Source organism: Myripristis murdjan, chromosome 11 (assembly GCF_902150065.1).
Source record: "Myripristis murdjan chromosome 11, fMyrMur1.1, whole genome shotgun sequence".
Taxonomy (NCBI): domain Eukaryota; kingdom Metazoa; phylum Chordata; class Actinopteri; order Holocentriformes; family Holocentridae; genus Myripristis; species Myripristis murdjan.
In genome coordinates this window covers 13430727-13444594 of record NC_043990.1, presented here as the reverse complement: position 1 = coordinate 13444594, position 13868 = coordinate 13430727, and the positions used below count along the sequence as shown (strand labels likewise).

Below are 13868 nucleotides of genomic sequence, written 5' to 3'. Positions count from 1 at the left end.
AACAATATGGAAACCCTTAGTGAGGACAATGACCATGATATGCTGTAGGTAAATGGAATATTATCATGAATATATTCTGTTACTAAAAGCTTTGCTCATTTGAACACTTAAGAAATGTACACAGATCAAGCTTTTTTTTTCTTAAATATTTTACATCATTTTCCAAGTCATGTGCTAAAGCTGTCAACTGATATCTACAGAGAAAAGTGTTGCAAAATCATGAGCAGCTTTGGTTAAAAATAACATCTGGCCCAAAATATGGCCAGCTCAAAGCACAACCTATCAATCAGCAATGGGTTTGGGACATAGAGGCCAATCTAACAAGCGTTTTCTTTATCCCTGTGCAAATTGCAGTTCATTGATAAGATTTTCTGTCCACTGCTGCTTCCCAGGCGTGCCTGGGGGAAAGCTCCTCTCAACTCAATAACACTTATCAGGGTCAGACTGGGGACAGCAAGGGAGAGCTAGAGAGAGGGGTCATGCAGAGGAGGGAGGGGGGGACATGGCTGGGCAGAAACAGAAGACAGACGACACAGACACAGGGAGATGGGAGGGGGCGGTCCATGATGGATAGAGACAGGCCAGCACAGAACACAAAGAAATCAAAAGAGCAATTTATGCTCTTTATCTGTGCAATAACATGGTGATTACTAGGGTAACCAAGTTGTGGAGCACTGCATTACCAACAACTGACTGATAATATCTTAAAATGGAAGCATAAATAACAGTGTTCCCGAGTAAATAAAGGCACAATTCATGAACATGTTGGCAGACAGCACTGAATATTCTTTGTTGGCAGCGTGTGCAGCCAGACACCTCTTGTGCAACTCCTAATGTTCTCTTTGGCTTGGCTTCTGTGTTTAACAGAAATATGTTTTCTCAATCGAAATGTATCAACCCTACATGTTTTTACTGCTTACCCTTTTAGCTGGAGCACTCCCATTCACTGAGGAGGGTGACGGGGTGGTAGTGCTAGCAGGAGGAGGAGCAGGAGGAGGTGGTGTAGGAGCTGCAGCAGAGGTGGTTGATGAAGATGGTGGGGCTGGTCTGTTGTTGACACAGGGACTCTTCTCTCTCTCTCTGCCATGTGGAGGACTCTGGTTCTGACTGCTCGGCCCATCACCTGTCACCCCTGCACGGTTTCCTCTTGCACCGCCTCCACGCCCTGTGTGCCTCACAGTGGCCCTGAAGGCTGGTCGACACACATAGTTCTCCAAGATCTTAGGGGGCTTTTTCATCCGCTTTGCTTGAAGGCCAATCTTGAGTTTGACATTGCCCTCAGACAGGCTGCTCTCTTTGATGGAGAAGTGGGACTGGTCACCACCTGCACCTCCAGGCCCACCTCCTCCTCCTCCTGCTGTAACAGCGGAGACTGTAGGAGCTCCCTCCTTCTCTCTTTCCCTCTTCTTCTTCTCCTCCTCTTCTTCTTTCTTTCCACCCCCTCCCTCCTTGTCTCGCTCCCCTGTAGGAGCACCTGTGGGAAGAGGGGGTGGAGTTGCAGTTCCCCCCTGAATCTTCTGATCCATCAGAGATTTAGGGGGTGTGTGGGATGACTAGGGAGGGGATGCTTAGGATACCAGGTAGAGTTTTTGTTAGGAGAAAGGCAGTGGTCCAGAAGGAGACGGGATAGGGATGAGGGGGGAAAAGGGGGGAGGGGGATAATGGTGAATGTGAAGCAATCCTTGTTTTGTGATGGCTGCTCTCCCTTCCTTGGCTGTCCAGCCCTCTTTCTCCGTCCTTCAGCTGTGAAAGTACACACAGGTAGAGAGAGGGGGGAAGGAAAAAAACAAAGCCAGAGATTTTCACATTAGTCATCACAACACAGATCATCAACCAAGCAATGACAGTTTAGACAGTGCACTACAGATCACAACATAAAAAGATAAAATGTCTCATAATGAGAGAGGGAAGGGAACAGGAGGAGGGCCAACGGTTTTTATCATCTATTTGGTTAGAGGCTGTCCTTCATCCTGTCTGGGTGACTTTTTACGAGGTGTTCGTCCTCACAGCCTATAACAATCTGTGACCCATTTACACAGGCAAGGTTGTACTACCCGAGAAATGTAACCCTTGCTTTTAAAAAAAAATCAGAACTGTCCACCTGAGATGTACAAAGAATACGAGGTCCAAAGTCAATGGCTAAATCCACACCGCCACAACATTCTTCCAAGGTATTATGGGATAATCTGCCAAATGAGCAATCCCTGAGCTTCCCTCATTAGATGAGTGAAAATGTGTCTCTGTAAAAGTGGCTAACCGCTCCCAGTATAGGCTAGTACAGCATCAGCAAAGAGCAGCATGTTTCTTAATTGTGCTCCTTAGAGGACAGCCCAATTCAATGAAGTCGTCTGCAGCTCCCCAAGGCCACTGAGTGATTTAATGCGGATTCGCCCCCAAGCAGGTGCTTTCTCTGGGTGAAGTCATTTGGAGGCAATTCAGAACTGTGACCTCAGCACATTGAGCCCTCTGGGACTAGACAGAGGATCCGGCCGCCTTTCCCAGCCGTCCACAGCAGCAACTGAGAGTAAGTGATAGAGCGTCAACGTGCCGGCGGTTTCTGTGTGCCCTACATTAGTGAAGAGCACTAAAGGAGCCACTTAATGGAGCCTTGGGAAAGTCATACAAGTCATCAAATCTGTAAAGCTTCCTGGCGAAAAAGATGACATCTGCTATATACAGAGCCTTACAACCAGGGCTGCACAATATTGGAAAAACCTGAAATTAGGATATCCTAATAAATATTGCAATATGGAAAAATAAAGGAAGTTTCACCAGATATATGCAGTGTGTTATTCAGGTAAACATATTAATTAGGCAATTAACACGCAGAATTAACAATCCGAATTTTCATCATTTGGGTATTTTAAAACGTCTATCCTCCTCTAACAAAACAAAAAAAAATCCCCCTCCTACTCCTGCCCCTCTTGGTTCAGCCCTCTGCCACCCCTCTGTAAATCAGCTTGGACTCCTCCACTTAGGTATCACATATGCAACTCTGACACCGGCATGGACAAGTGGAGAGAGAACAGGTGGAGAGGTATTTTGAAAAACAACATAAGTTTCTTAATAAACTTTACAAATTGTTTTCAGTGTCACAGTTGCGTTAGTTACATGTAATCTAGTATTTCTCATGATGTTCAATTGTTTAATCTGCGTGGTGGAAGATTAACAGGACTCCCAGCATGGCTAAGGATGGTAAAACTTTCAAACTCAAGGAACAAACTGATTTTTCGATATGCTGGCAAGATGTGCAGATAGATGTGGATTCTGCAAGTTTTGTGTGTGTGTTGTGTGATGAGTATTTCATACACTAGGGCAGGGAACAAACCTTGACATTAACTTTTTAACTTTTAACCAGCACTGCGACAAGGTGCCGCTGTTCGTATCAAACAGCAAAAACGTTGTAGCATGATGTGTTTGTTCATCTGTATTGCTTATCACTGTGCATCCTGGAGTGTGACTATTGCACATGCACACATTGTGATGTCGATGCTGAAACAATATATTGTTCAGCTCTACTTGGAAACATGCTTGTTTTGGATTACAATTGTGGGAGACAGTAGTAGCAATGGAGGAAGCTGCTTTTTTTAATTGAACCACACAGTAAAATGCAGCCCGATTCTTGGAGTCTGGCCTGTAGTTGCCCACGCCCTCTTCTCTGTGTTTACTTCAATTACTCACTCCATTTCGCCTCAAAACTCCAGACTCCCCCTTGCTACACATACCACACTCACATCACACCTCCCTCTTTTCTACAACACTCCATCAATCTCTGTGTTTTCACCCTTTTCTTTAGGCTTTTCTGTCCTCTTCCTCCTCTATTTCACAAACTTGGAAAGCAGTAGTAACAGCAGACAAACCAAAGTCACTGTGTTCCTACTTTAATCGAAAACACATTTCACCCGCCACCCCCCTACTCAGTTCCCTATGTCCTTCTCTTGCAGAGTGACAAATGTTCTCCTCATTCTTTTATACTAGCTGAACGCAGTGATACTAGCTGCTTCCACTACTCTGACAGCAGCTTGGCCAAAAATAAGCCGCTGTAGTACCTGGCTGTGTAAGAGACTGACACGAGAGTGGAGCAAAGCCTCTTGGGGAGTCAAAACACTCCTCTCACCTCTCAGGACTAACAAGCTGAGTCGAATTATTTACTGGCACTTCTTTCTATCCTGTAAAGGATCTGATGCTAAGCTGAGCCTCTTTCCGTTTTGTGAGCAAGAGTTCAAAAACCTTGATTAGCCCCGACACTAGAGCATCTCCTTTCCATGCATTGCATTGAGTTACTCAGAAAGGATGTAGGACACATTACAGTCATTTCACCTTTTACAGTCATACTGCAGTTAAAACTACCGGTTTTCAAGACATATATCTATCATGTCTGTCAATCTGTCTTTCAGTTTTACTGTCTGGAGTAATAACCAGAGGTTTAAGTTGCAACAAGGGCATATAACATGAAACCAACTGCCAGTAATGATTAAACATGTTCAGAAAAAAAAGTCTAGATAACTAAGAAGACAAGGAGCAAAGAAAACGGTGGAGCAGTTAAGAACGTAGTAAACAACTTCCCGCGCCCCCTCCCATTTCTCTCCTCCCCTTACTCTCCCTCCCTCCTTTCACTCCTTCCTCACTTTTGCACACGTTGTTCATAACTGCTGATTTCCCTTTGGCCAGAGGAATAGTATCCAACCCACCCCCAACATCATTCACATGAGGGCTGGCGTCTGGCTGCACAGCTCCATGTCATTTCCATAGCTGATTCTCCATCGGTATTAGCACAGAGCCTTTCTCAGGGGGGACCCAAATTCCTTCACTACTATTCAGTTTGTACAGTCCATCAGCGGATAACAATAGCCGCCATGAACTGCCTTAAACGGTAGGGGCGGTGATAAAGCATTAACATCAAAGCTAAACTTGCAGCAAGGCGAGGATGAAATAAACAGAACCGGAATGACAGGTGTCAGTCAGTAAATCCAGCGCCACCCACTCATCGCCTGTATGAGGCCACAGAAGTTCATGCCTTGTCCTAACTAGCTTGCTTATTTCCTATGTCTGGTCGCTAATTACAACAGAACGGGTCATAGGAGTATAATTTTGATTGCATTTGATTGTTTATGTTTGCTCTACAGTTATGCAACACATTGTTTATTTAACGGCAGTTTACAGCCAGGCAACGTAATGTGCTTTCGGTTTTATTACTAGTCAACACACACTTGACTCCAGATGGGCAACTCGTGCGTCTGCAGTTACTTCACGATTACTCTGATTTTTTATTCTGAGTAATCATATTCACTTAGTGCACAGTCACCATAGTTTGATAGCGCTCATTATAAGCCTACATGCTCTGCCACAAAAGCAAATTGGGGCTCAAAGGCATGCCCTTGCGATGGCTGAGGAGAGGCGAGAGGCTGATCCGGTGCTATGCGTGCAATCACAAAATAATTAAAAAAAAAAAAAAAAAAAAAATCCTGCTCCTGCATGCATTAGACTGGTGTTGATCGCATCAGTGATTCAGTGAGGCTACCACAATAAAATCAGCAGATCAAGTCAAGATGTGTCGGAATCTAGTTAGTTCACTCACCTCTGAAATTGTTCAGAAACGGTGTTCACATTATTTGGCTCTGTGTCCTCCCTTCGTGCGTATCAACATGGTGGCCACACATTTTATGTTCCAAGCGCTGATTTGCCAAAAAACCAAAACATGAAAAATGTCACACAGATTAGTTGTTGGTCTTGTTTTTTTTTTTTTTTTTTTTTTTTTAACTCTGATATACTGTACAGCTAGGAGTATAATACAGCCCCAAATCTGGAATGACTACCCGGAGTGGCTATCATGCTCCACGTCCTCAAGCTAGAAATCCCATAACAAATGTCTTTGTAGGCTACTGTTTTCACCACATGTGTTATATCACAGTAATGACCCTGAACGTTTAATACCACCTCATAACACTACACAAAACAGAGCTGCCAACTAAAATTTGGCTGTTAACCTTGCCAGCATGTAAATAAGTTTCAATGATGTGAGTAGACCTGCAACGTGCAATTCATTCGCGCAAATGTTTTCCAAAATAACGGGGATACAAAAAATGTCAAGACCACTGAGAAAAAGGGGGATAGCGTCGCTACTTGTTCCTTTTTATAACCCACGCAATGAGAAAAGGTCTGTGTTTATTTTGTTAACAAGCTAGTAGCTACCAAGCGTCAAATAATAGACAGGCTGTGCTACATTGTATCAATGGCACTGGCAGCGGCTAACTAGCCATCTATCAGGCAGCCTGGTGGAGGACAATTTACGCCAATTTCATTCAACACAAGCCACACTGTGTGTATGGTGCAAATCAATGGCACAAGCGTGTGGCTTTTCGGAAAATGTGGCGAAAATGACAGAAAAACACAAGACGAGTGAGGTGCCTTACATCTCCGTTACATTCTCGTACGCACTCGTGTTACTACATCTCAGCTACGACGGCTAACGATGCACTAGCAAGTCAGCTAAACCCAGAAACACCTTCCCCCCACGATGTTTCAAAGACAAACACACCATCAAAAACGACTAAATTACACGCACAAACACGCGGCGATTCGTATTTCGGTGGTATAACATAATAGATGCAGCGCTGTGTACGTTATTAAAAAAAACACCAACTGTCAACAAAATGGCGGCTGCGTTGAATCAACAGAGACCCGAAATGGATCTCCCTCTATTTCTTCTCCCTCGGCCCTAAAATCCGCGTTCCCTTACAGTAAATAGGATCCGTGATATCTCCGAGAAGGTCCGAAATCCTCCTCCGATACGCCGTTAGCTGAGCCTGGATGTGTCAAGATGGGCCTCTCGTTAATCGGGCCTCCATGTCTGCTCAGCCCGTATCGTTACTGTCAGTACAACACGGGCATTCTCAGTCCCACAGAGGAGGGAGGGAGGGAGGAGGACGGACCGAGGAGGAGGAGGAGGGAGGGAGGGAGGGAGGAGGGAGGAGAGTCGAGCAGGAGAGAGGAGGGCAGATGTCGGTCGAGCGCGGTCCCTGCGGTCACTGGTCACCCTCTCTCTCTCTCTGTGTGTGTGAGACAAAAATCTCAGTGTTTCATTATTTTACTATTTCCCGTTCCCACACACGCAGAGCTAGAGTCTCTCTCTCTCTCTCTCTCTCTCTCTCTCTCTCTCTCTCTCTCTCTCTCTCTCTCTCTCTCTCTCTCTCTCTCTCTCTCTCTCTCTCTCTCTCTCTCTCTCTCTCTCTCTCTCTCTGTGTGTGTGTGTGTGTGTGTGTGTGTGTGCTGGTATGCAACAGTCAACTGTCAGCCTGGCACCGTTTGCCCTCAACAGCGACAAGTCTGGACCACCGACCGAGGGACGGGGCCACTGACAACATATATGTGGAGAATACATATGGGAGGGCAACGAGGCGGAATCAATTATCAATAATTAATTGAATGCTGTTCTGTTCCACTATTCTGATATGTTGCGTTCCTCTAGTCTATTCCTCGACCACTGTTTCCCAATTCTGTTCGACTTATATCAATAATTTATTCATTTCTGTTTTTCTGTTTAATACTGATCTATGCTACTCCAATAATCTCTTTCATTCTGATTTATTCTAGCCTATTCCTCGACCACTTTTCATTGCTAATATTATTCTACTGATTTTTTATTTTTAATATCCCCCTCACTACTGTTTTCTTTTCTGTTCTATTGCCCCACTACTGTTTTACCTTATATTGTTATTCTGTGTTATTCTATTGCACCATTCTGGTCTGTTCCTCTAGTCTATTCTTTACCACTGTTTCATCATTCTGGTCTATTGTTTGTTTGTTTGTTTTTATTTTATTTTATTCATCCTACTGTTTTCTTTTATAAATTATTAATTTAATTTTGTTCTGTGCTGCTCTATGTTATTCCATTCCACTATTCTCTTCCAGTCGGATCTATTCTGGCCTATTCCTCGACCACTGTTTCTTAATTATCTTCAGTTGTTTTCTAATCTATTCCCCCACTGCTGTTGTGCATAATATTCCATTTTTTACTTTACACTGTGTTGACTGATTGAATGAAGCTAAATTTCACATAATAACACAGGTACAGTTCTTAAGACAGAAGACAGCCTATATGAATTAAAGGAAAAGGGTTAGAATAACAGTATAGCTGAGGAGCCTGTTTCCAATCCGGTCCCTTTAAGAAAGGATAGAATTGACTGGATCAGTGTGCAATATGAACTCTCTTCTATTCTATTCTGCTCTCTTTTCCGAGCCTATGCACAAGCATGAGGTCTACAGATGATTTGACTAAATAAATAAATAATAACTGTTGGGTATTAGGCAGTTACAACAACACAGACTGCAAAATACAACAGGCCAGTGGAATAAAAACACAGATTTACAAATATGCAAAAGCCTCACTGAAACAAAACTGCTATGTTAAACCAACATCCGACTAAAGGGCTCAAAAGACAAGTCTGCACAACAAAGTCTGTATCAGAAATGAAGGAGAAGAACGGAGGTAGAGAGGGAAAGGATCACAGAGTTAGGCTTTAATAATAGCTTTTTCAGATCAGTTGGGAGAATGAAGGCCAAAGAAGACTTACAAAATTGTCCTAGGAAGAGCCTTCATTTGGAAAAAAAAAAAAAAAAAAAGTGTTACTTCATAAATCTGTGAATTCCCATCATTTTTGAGAATCACCGGCAGCTCAGCAGTTATAAGTTCATGACAGCTGCGTCAGTCATTCAGAAAACCACATAAGAGGCCAGCGTAGCGAGAAGGACACAACACTTCCAACAACATCCTGTCAGCAAAATGTCGCGTCCATTTCTGTGTAGTGTAACTCAAGAGGCAGCACTGGAGTAGAAAACAAAGTTCTTTGGCAGAGTAAATCGAGTGGGTCTGAGAGTTAAAGCCACAAGTTATGATCATGATGCATGACGTGATCTATCATTTTATTAAACAAGCAGTCGACGTGGGGTGAAAGATGAGGTCTGCGGCGGTGAGCCTCTTGGAAGACAGAGACGGAGGGAGAATCCGTCGGCCCTGTTTCTCAGATCGCCTGCCTCTCCTGCTGCTCTGTCCTGATGGAGCGGTGATCTGGCGGCTCTGATGTGGGAGGGAGGCTGTTGTCGACGCCATCGAGGCTTTTACGGCACACTGGACAGGTATCATGCTGTGGGGAGGGAGAAACATTCAGCAGCGTGAGGCCCGGAAAGCGCATCAAGCTGCAGGCAAAATATCAGTCGTAAGAAATTATCTATGGTGCAGTATTAGATAACACTAGAACACCCTCGGGTAACAAAATATTTCCTATTTTATCTCTGAAGCCCCTGGGTCAGGATGCATGACATAATAAAGAGCCCTCCATGACAAATCTGATAGATGTTATGTAAAAAAAAAACTCCTCATACTTACGAGTTCAAGCCAAGGCACTATACAATCATTGTGGAAATAATGGAGGCAGGGTAGCTGTCTGACAGATTCCCCTAATGAATACTCCTCCCTACACACCGGACACTCCAGTCTGCAGTCTACGAGAGAAAAACAAGAAACACAAAGAAACAGGAAGAGTGAGAGTGCTTGTATATGTGTCAGGGCCCGAAAGAAAGATGGACTTTATTAAACAGTGGAAACAAAAAGCCTAGTCATGGGATTTTTAATGATTCATCACATGTGAAATGTGCAGGGGTGGGTGTCTAGACCATCACAGAGCAACACAGTGATACATTTGTAACACAGATGCCTGTCCAATGTGTGCGCTCCTTTTTAGCTGTTTCCACATTACCGACCCAATCAAACGGTGTGTGAACAGGTTTAGCTGCTTTTAAACACAAACTCCACATTCAAGCCAAACCCGTTCAGACAAAGCTCTGAGTTACAGGTTCTGGTATGGGACTGAGGCATGTCATCTAGGGGTGAAACAGCTCAGTTAACCCACGGTTCGGTTTGTAGGGTGGTTTTTGGGTCACGATGTCGGCTTTGGTTCAGTTTGCGTGGTACATTAGAAAGAGAGAGAAAAAAACACTGCCATTTCCTGGTATTTTCTCTGTATTTTGTCTTATTTGCAAAAATATTTGTCTCTTTAGACTATTTGAAACAAACATAAAAAGACTTTCAGCACATTCATTAATTGATCAGCTAAGTGTGCGGTTGTATGGCTTTCATACAGACACTCATGTGTCTGTAACACGGCACTTTTCATCTTCCAATTCAAAGTACAACGAACATTCACAGTCAAGTAACTCAGTCGCCCTCAACATGAGACTTCGTTGGGTTTATTGTGTTTTGAACAGGTTTTTTTTTTTTTTTTTTTCACATTTCTTTTTTGCACCCCTGATGCCATCCCATGTATGCATATAGTGATGATGTGGCCATGCTGGGAACCCAACCTGTCTGCTCTTGAGAGACACAAACTGTGGGCAGGGATGAGATCATCTCCTTCTCTGCAGGGGGTGGACCTGTGCTCTCCAACTGTCCCAACAGCTAAAGGAGTGGAATGAAAAAAACAAAACAAAAAAACAAAGGATATATACATAGAGGTATGGGATGGCAGGGATTGGGGGAGAGATGGAGATAGCCTGGAATGAAAACAAGTGTAAGGCAGAAAGAGAGTCCAGAAGAATGAAAGAGAACAAGAAAAATAAACAGCTTATAACTCGGTAACAACAGAGTGTAGGGGGTTGAATGCAATAACGTGGAAATGGGGAGGGAATGTAGTTACAACTCAGCATGCAGCCACAATGCCTGGATATTATCAGTGCTGACATCACTGACCTCTGTGATGACAGCGTCCAGACCTCCCTGACCCCACGCATAGTCCCCGGGGTTTGAGTGCAACTGTAGCATGCTAGACCTGACAGACAGACAGAGAGAGAGGGAGAGAGAGAGAGACTATCAGAAAAAAAAATTAGAAATTCTGAAAAACCAATGATGTGAATGGAAAATGAAAAAGCATTTACAGAGAAGCTGGTGCGGCGCCCGGGTTTCCATTGTTGGCAAATAGGCCAGCCAAGAACTGCTGCACAATCCTTCATGAGGCAAAGACAGAGAGAAAAGAAGTCTATTTTAGTGCACTTTCAAAAAAGACATATTTTCATTCAACACTTCCAATTCATGCCATGCTTTTATGATTTCACCTGGAGCTACTAAACCCACTGACAGAGGTATAAAGTTGTTCTCTTTAGCCAAAATGACTGAGCACAAGACCAATTACAAATGTATTATTACTGCATATATCAGCCCACAACTGAGCCTCAAAGTAGGGCTGGGTGATATGGCCAGCAGCTTTTTCCCACCCACAATATAACATACGTAGTCAAAATCTTGATTTTACAATTCAGCTATTTTTTTTGGATCTATATCAAACCTAAATTCCAATAATGGATTCATCGCCCAGCCCTACCTCATAGTAAGATTTCTGAAATACTCTTATATAAGATGAAAAATAATGAATTTGTGTATTTGATATGAAGCGATGAATTGGGTGTCCTTCAAAGAAACTCTTTTCAACACAATACACATAGACCAATCTTGTATTCTTGGCCTTATAAAGCAACAAGTGACTCAATATCGACTCTTCAGCTGACATGGACAACCACGGGTGGAACATCACCTTGAACAGGGACAGTATTATTTTGATTATGTGGAAAACATAACTCGTCATGCAAATTGGGGGTAAGACCCAATTACCCACATTTTGAAGCCAATAAATCTTAAATTCATTGTCACCATTACAGACAGCGGTATCACTTACGAAAGTCACATGAAAATGGGCTCAGCTATAAATGAATTATTATTTTATTATTTTTTGAGACTGTCCTAATACTGTTATTAATTCATAGTGGTAGCTGTTGGTCTTGCAGTGCTCACTAACTGGAGTTCACCTTTTTGTATCCTTGCACATCACAATAGACATGAAACTGAAATTAATATGACAGGACATTCACAGCAGATGTTTCAGTGTTAACAAGTGCTGATTTTCAGTGACAGCTACTGAGCTGACAAGTGTTGTTCTCCACATATAGAGCTGATATGGCTTTGGGGTGAATGTTCAATACAATGTAAAAGAGGTAAACAGACTCCAATGGGTGTGGACATCAGTATAAATACTGGCATAATGCTGAATTTCTCTCAGAATTTAACCAGCACTGCTGATTTTTCTGTGTGCCATCTCCACCCACCCTTCCACTGCAGGCATCTGCTCAGGCCGGGATGACCTCCTGTCCCGTCCAGGCAGGGAGGGAGACTCTGGTTCCCCCGATGATGGCTGAGGAGGACAGGCTTGACCTGCAGGTACCTGCTCTCCGGCATCTGGGCTGGACTCTGAGGCGGGGGGATGCGACAGCAGCGCCGAGCGCTCCATAAACAGCAGCTGCCATAACTTGGAGGTAGACCGAAGAAGCAATTGATCACATGACAGTGTAAAAGAAAGAGGATCATATTCTTTTAAACAACATTTGACTTGTGTAAGGACATACTTCTGAGAAGAGCGTATTTGAATCTTCACTGGGCACTGTGGAACTGTCCTCCAGGAAACTGGAAAAAAGAAAAAGAAAAAGTTTTCAGTTCAGTGGTTTAAAGTGGAATATGCAACACTTAAAAGCATATTGTCTGGTGAAAGCCTTGTATTCCCCCAAATCCCCCCAAACCAGGCTTGTTTACAGATTGAACACCATGTGATTAAAAAAAAAAAAAAAGCTTATCCTTTGACTGAGTTTAAATCATTAAAAACACACAAAATGTAGTTGCATGGTTTGCAATGTAATAAACTGCAGGCTACCTGGAGTCTTCTGTCACCTCCTCAATGAAGCCAGACTCACACCTGGGGCAGATGAAATCCTTGATGACAAAAAAAAAAAAAAAAAAAAAAAAAATTACTAACCAATCCAAAGTACATCTGACAAGGTAAACAGTCACAGTGATTTGCCTCTCACACATACACACATGTGCCTCACTGGTCTGTCATAACAACATACTGGTGCGCACTCACGCCCTCACAGAGTGTCAGCTGCGCGACAACTGTGCCACAGCAACAGTGGCTCCCACAGTGGGGTCCCGGACCTTAGGGACCCCTGAGGAGCGCTGGTTCAAATGCAAAATGAAGGAGCTTAATCTCACTATTATTTGATCCACTGGACAAAATGATTTTATAGGCTTTACCCACTGATGCCTCCCCAATTATAGTAATTAATTCCCCTAAAACATCTAAAAACATCTCCGTCAAACTCTTAAAAGAGAAAAATCAAACTGGCCTTCACCGCATTTAATCTATTCACGGATCCGTGACATGACAAAAAGTTTGGGAAGCTGTGCGCTGACTTGCCCGGCCCCTTCCTCCTTGCGTCTCGGTTGATAGTGGACGAGCTGGACACAAAGTCGCCTTCAGTGGCGCTTCTAAATATGGCAACACGAATCGCCAAATTTGTTCTCCTTAATGTTAAAGATCTTGCAGCTTCCTCGTGCTCACACTATTCTCACAACAGCAGCCGATTACAAGACCGCGTATTTTCCATAATTATCTCGCAGAATGCTTTAAAAAAAAATCAACCTAGTAAATTATAACTTTGCATGTTTAACGGGACGGAGCTTGTTTGGTGCCTTTCCGCAGGCGCAGCGATCACTCCCCAGGCCGGCACGGCGAAAGTGATAATAAACACACTCTGCTAAGTCACTCACCGGGAGTTTGGGGTCTATTTCACATTTACAGCAATGACAGAAAAACCGGTGTTGTGGTGTCGCGGCAGCCTCCGCCATCTTCACGGTAAAGCCCAGTCACTGACGTCGGTATGGTAGCCCACAGAAGTCTCAGACGCTTTCCTAATGGTCACATCAGGCCAGGAGGCTTCAGCGGGGATGACATGTCAGAAATGCTGCTCTGGATATATGCAAATAGCACCAG

General features: G+C 43.6%; 2 protein-coding genes across 2 annotated transcripts in view; both read right to left on the bottom strand.

The window, feature by feature from the left end:
* ash1l (ash1 (absent, small, or homeotic)-like (Drosophila)) overlaps nucleotides 1–6887 on the bottom strand; it is a 34341-nt gene extending 27454 nt beyond the window's left edge. The window contains exons 1-3 of the mRNA XM_030063047.1: nucleotides 6740–6887; nucleotides 5579–5675; nucleotides 921–1743 (exon numbers count right to left, since the gene is read on the bottom strand). Of these exons, the coding sequence (XP_029918907.1) occupies nucleotides 921–1526 (606 nt within the window). The 5' untranslated portion in view covers nucleotides 1527–1743; nucleotides 5579–5675; nucleotides 6740–6887. The remainder of the gene's footprint in view (nucleotides 1–920; nucleotides 1744–5578; nucleotides 5676–6739) is intronic.
* A 1737-nt stretch (nucleotides 6888–8624) lies between these two features.
* Nucleotides 8625–13760, bottom strand: rnf115b (ring finger protein 115b). The gene is made up of 9 exons (XM_030063982.1): nucleotides 13646–13760; nucleotides 12750–12808; nucleotides 12448–12505; nucleotides 12151–12350; nucleotides 10930–10998; nucleotides 10745–10823; nucleotides 10360–10453; nucleotides 9386–9501; nucleotides 8625–9143 (listed from the first exon to the last, which is right to left on the bottom strand). The coding sequence occupies exons 1-9, from the start codon at nucleotides 13721–13723 to the stop codon at nucleotides 9021–9023; spliced, it is 876 nt and encodes a 291-aa protein (XP_029919842.1). The 5' UTR covers nucleotides 13724–13760; the 3' UTR covers nucleotides 8625–9020.
* Between the last annotated feature and the right edge of the window lie 108 nt (nucleotides 13761–13868).

Excerpts from the sequence above, each read along its gene's own strand:
- rnf115b (XM_030063982.1), bottom strand. The coding sequence starts at position 13,723 with ATGGCGGAGGCTGCCGCGACACCACAACACCGGTTTTTCTGTCATTGC. Across the intron at positions 12,809-13,645 it reads AAATAGACCCCAAACTCCCG|GATTTCATCTGCCCCAGGTG; the intron begins GTGAGTGACTTA and ends TTTGTCATCAAG. Across the intron at positions 9,144-9,385 it reads TAGTGCCTTGGCTTGAACTC|CATGATACCTGTCCAGTGTG; the intron begins GTAAGTATGAGG and ends CCCTCCCCACAG.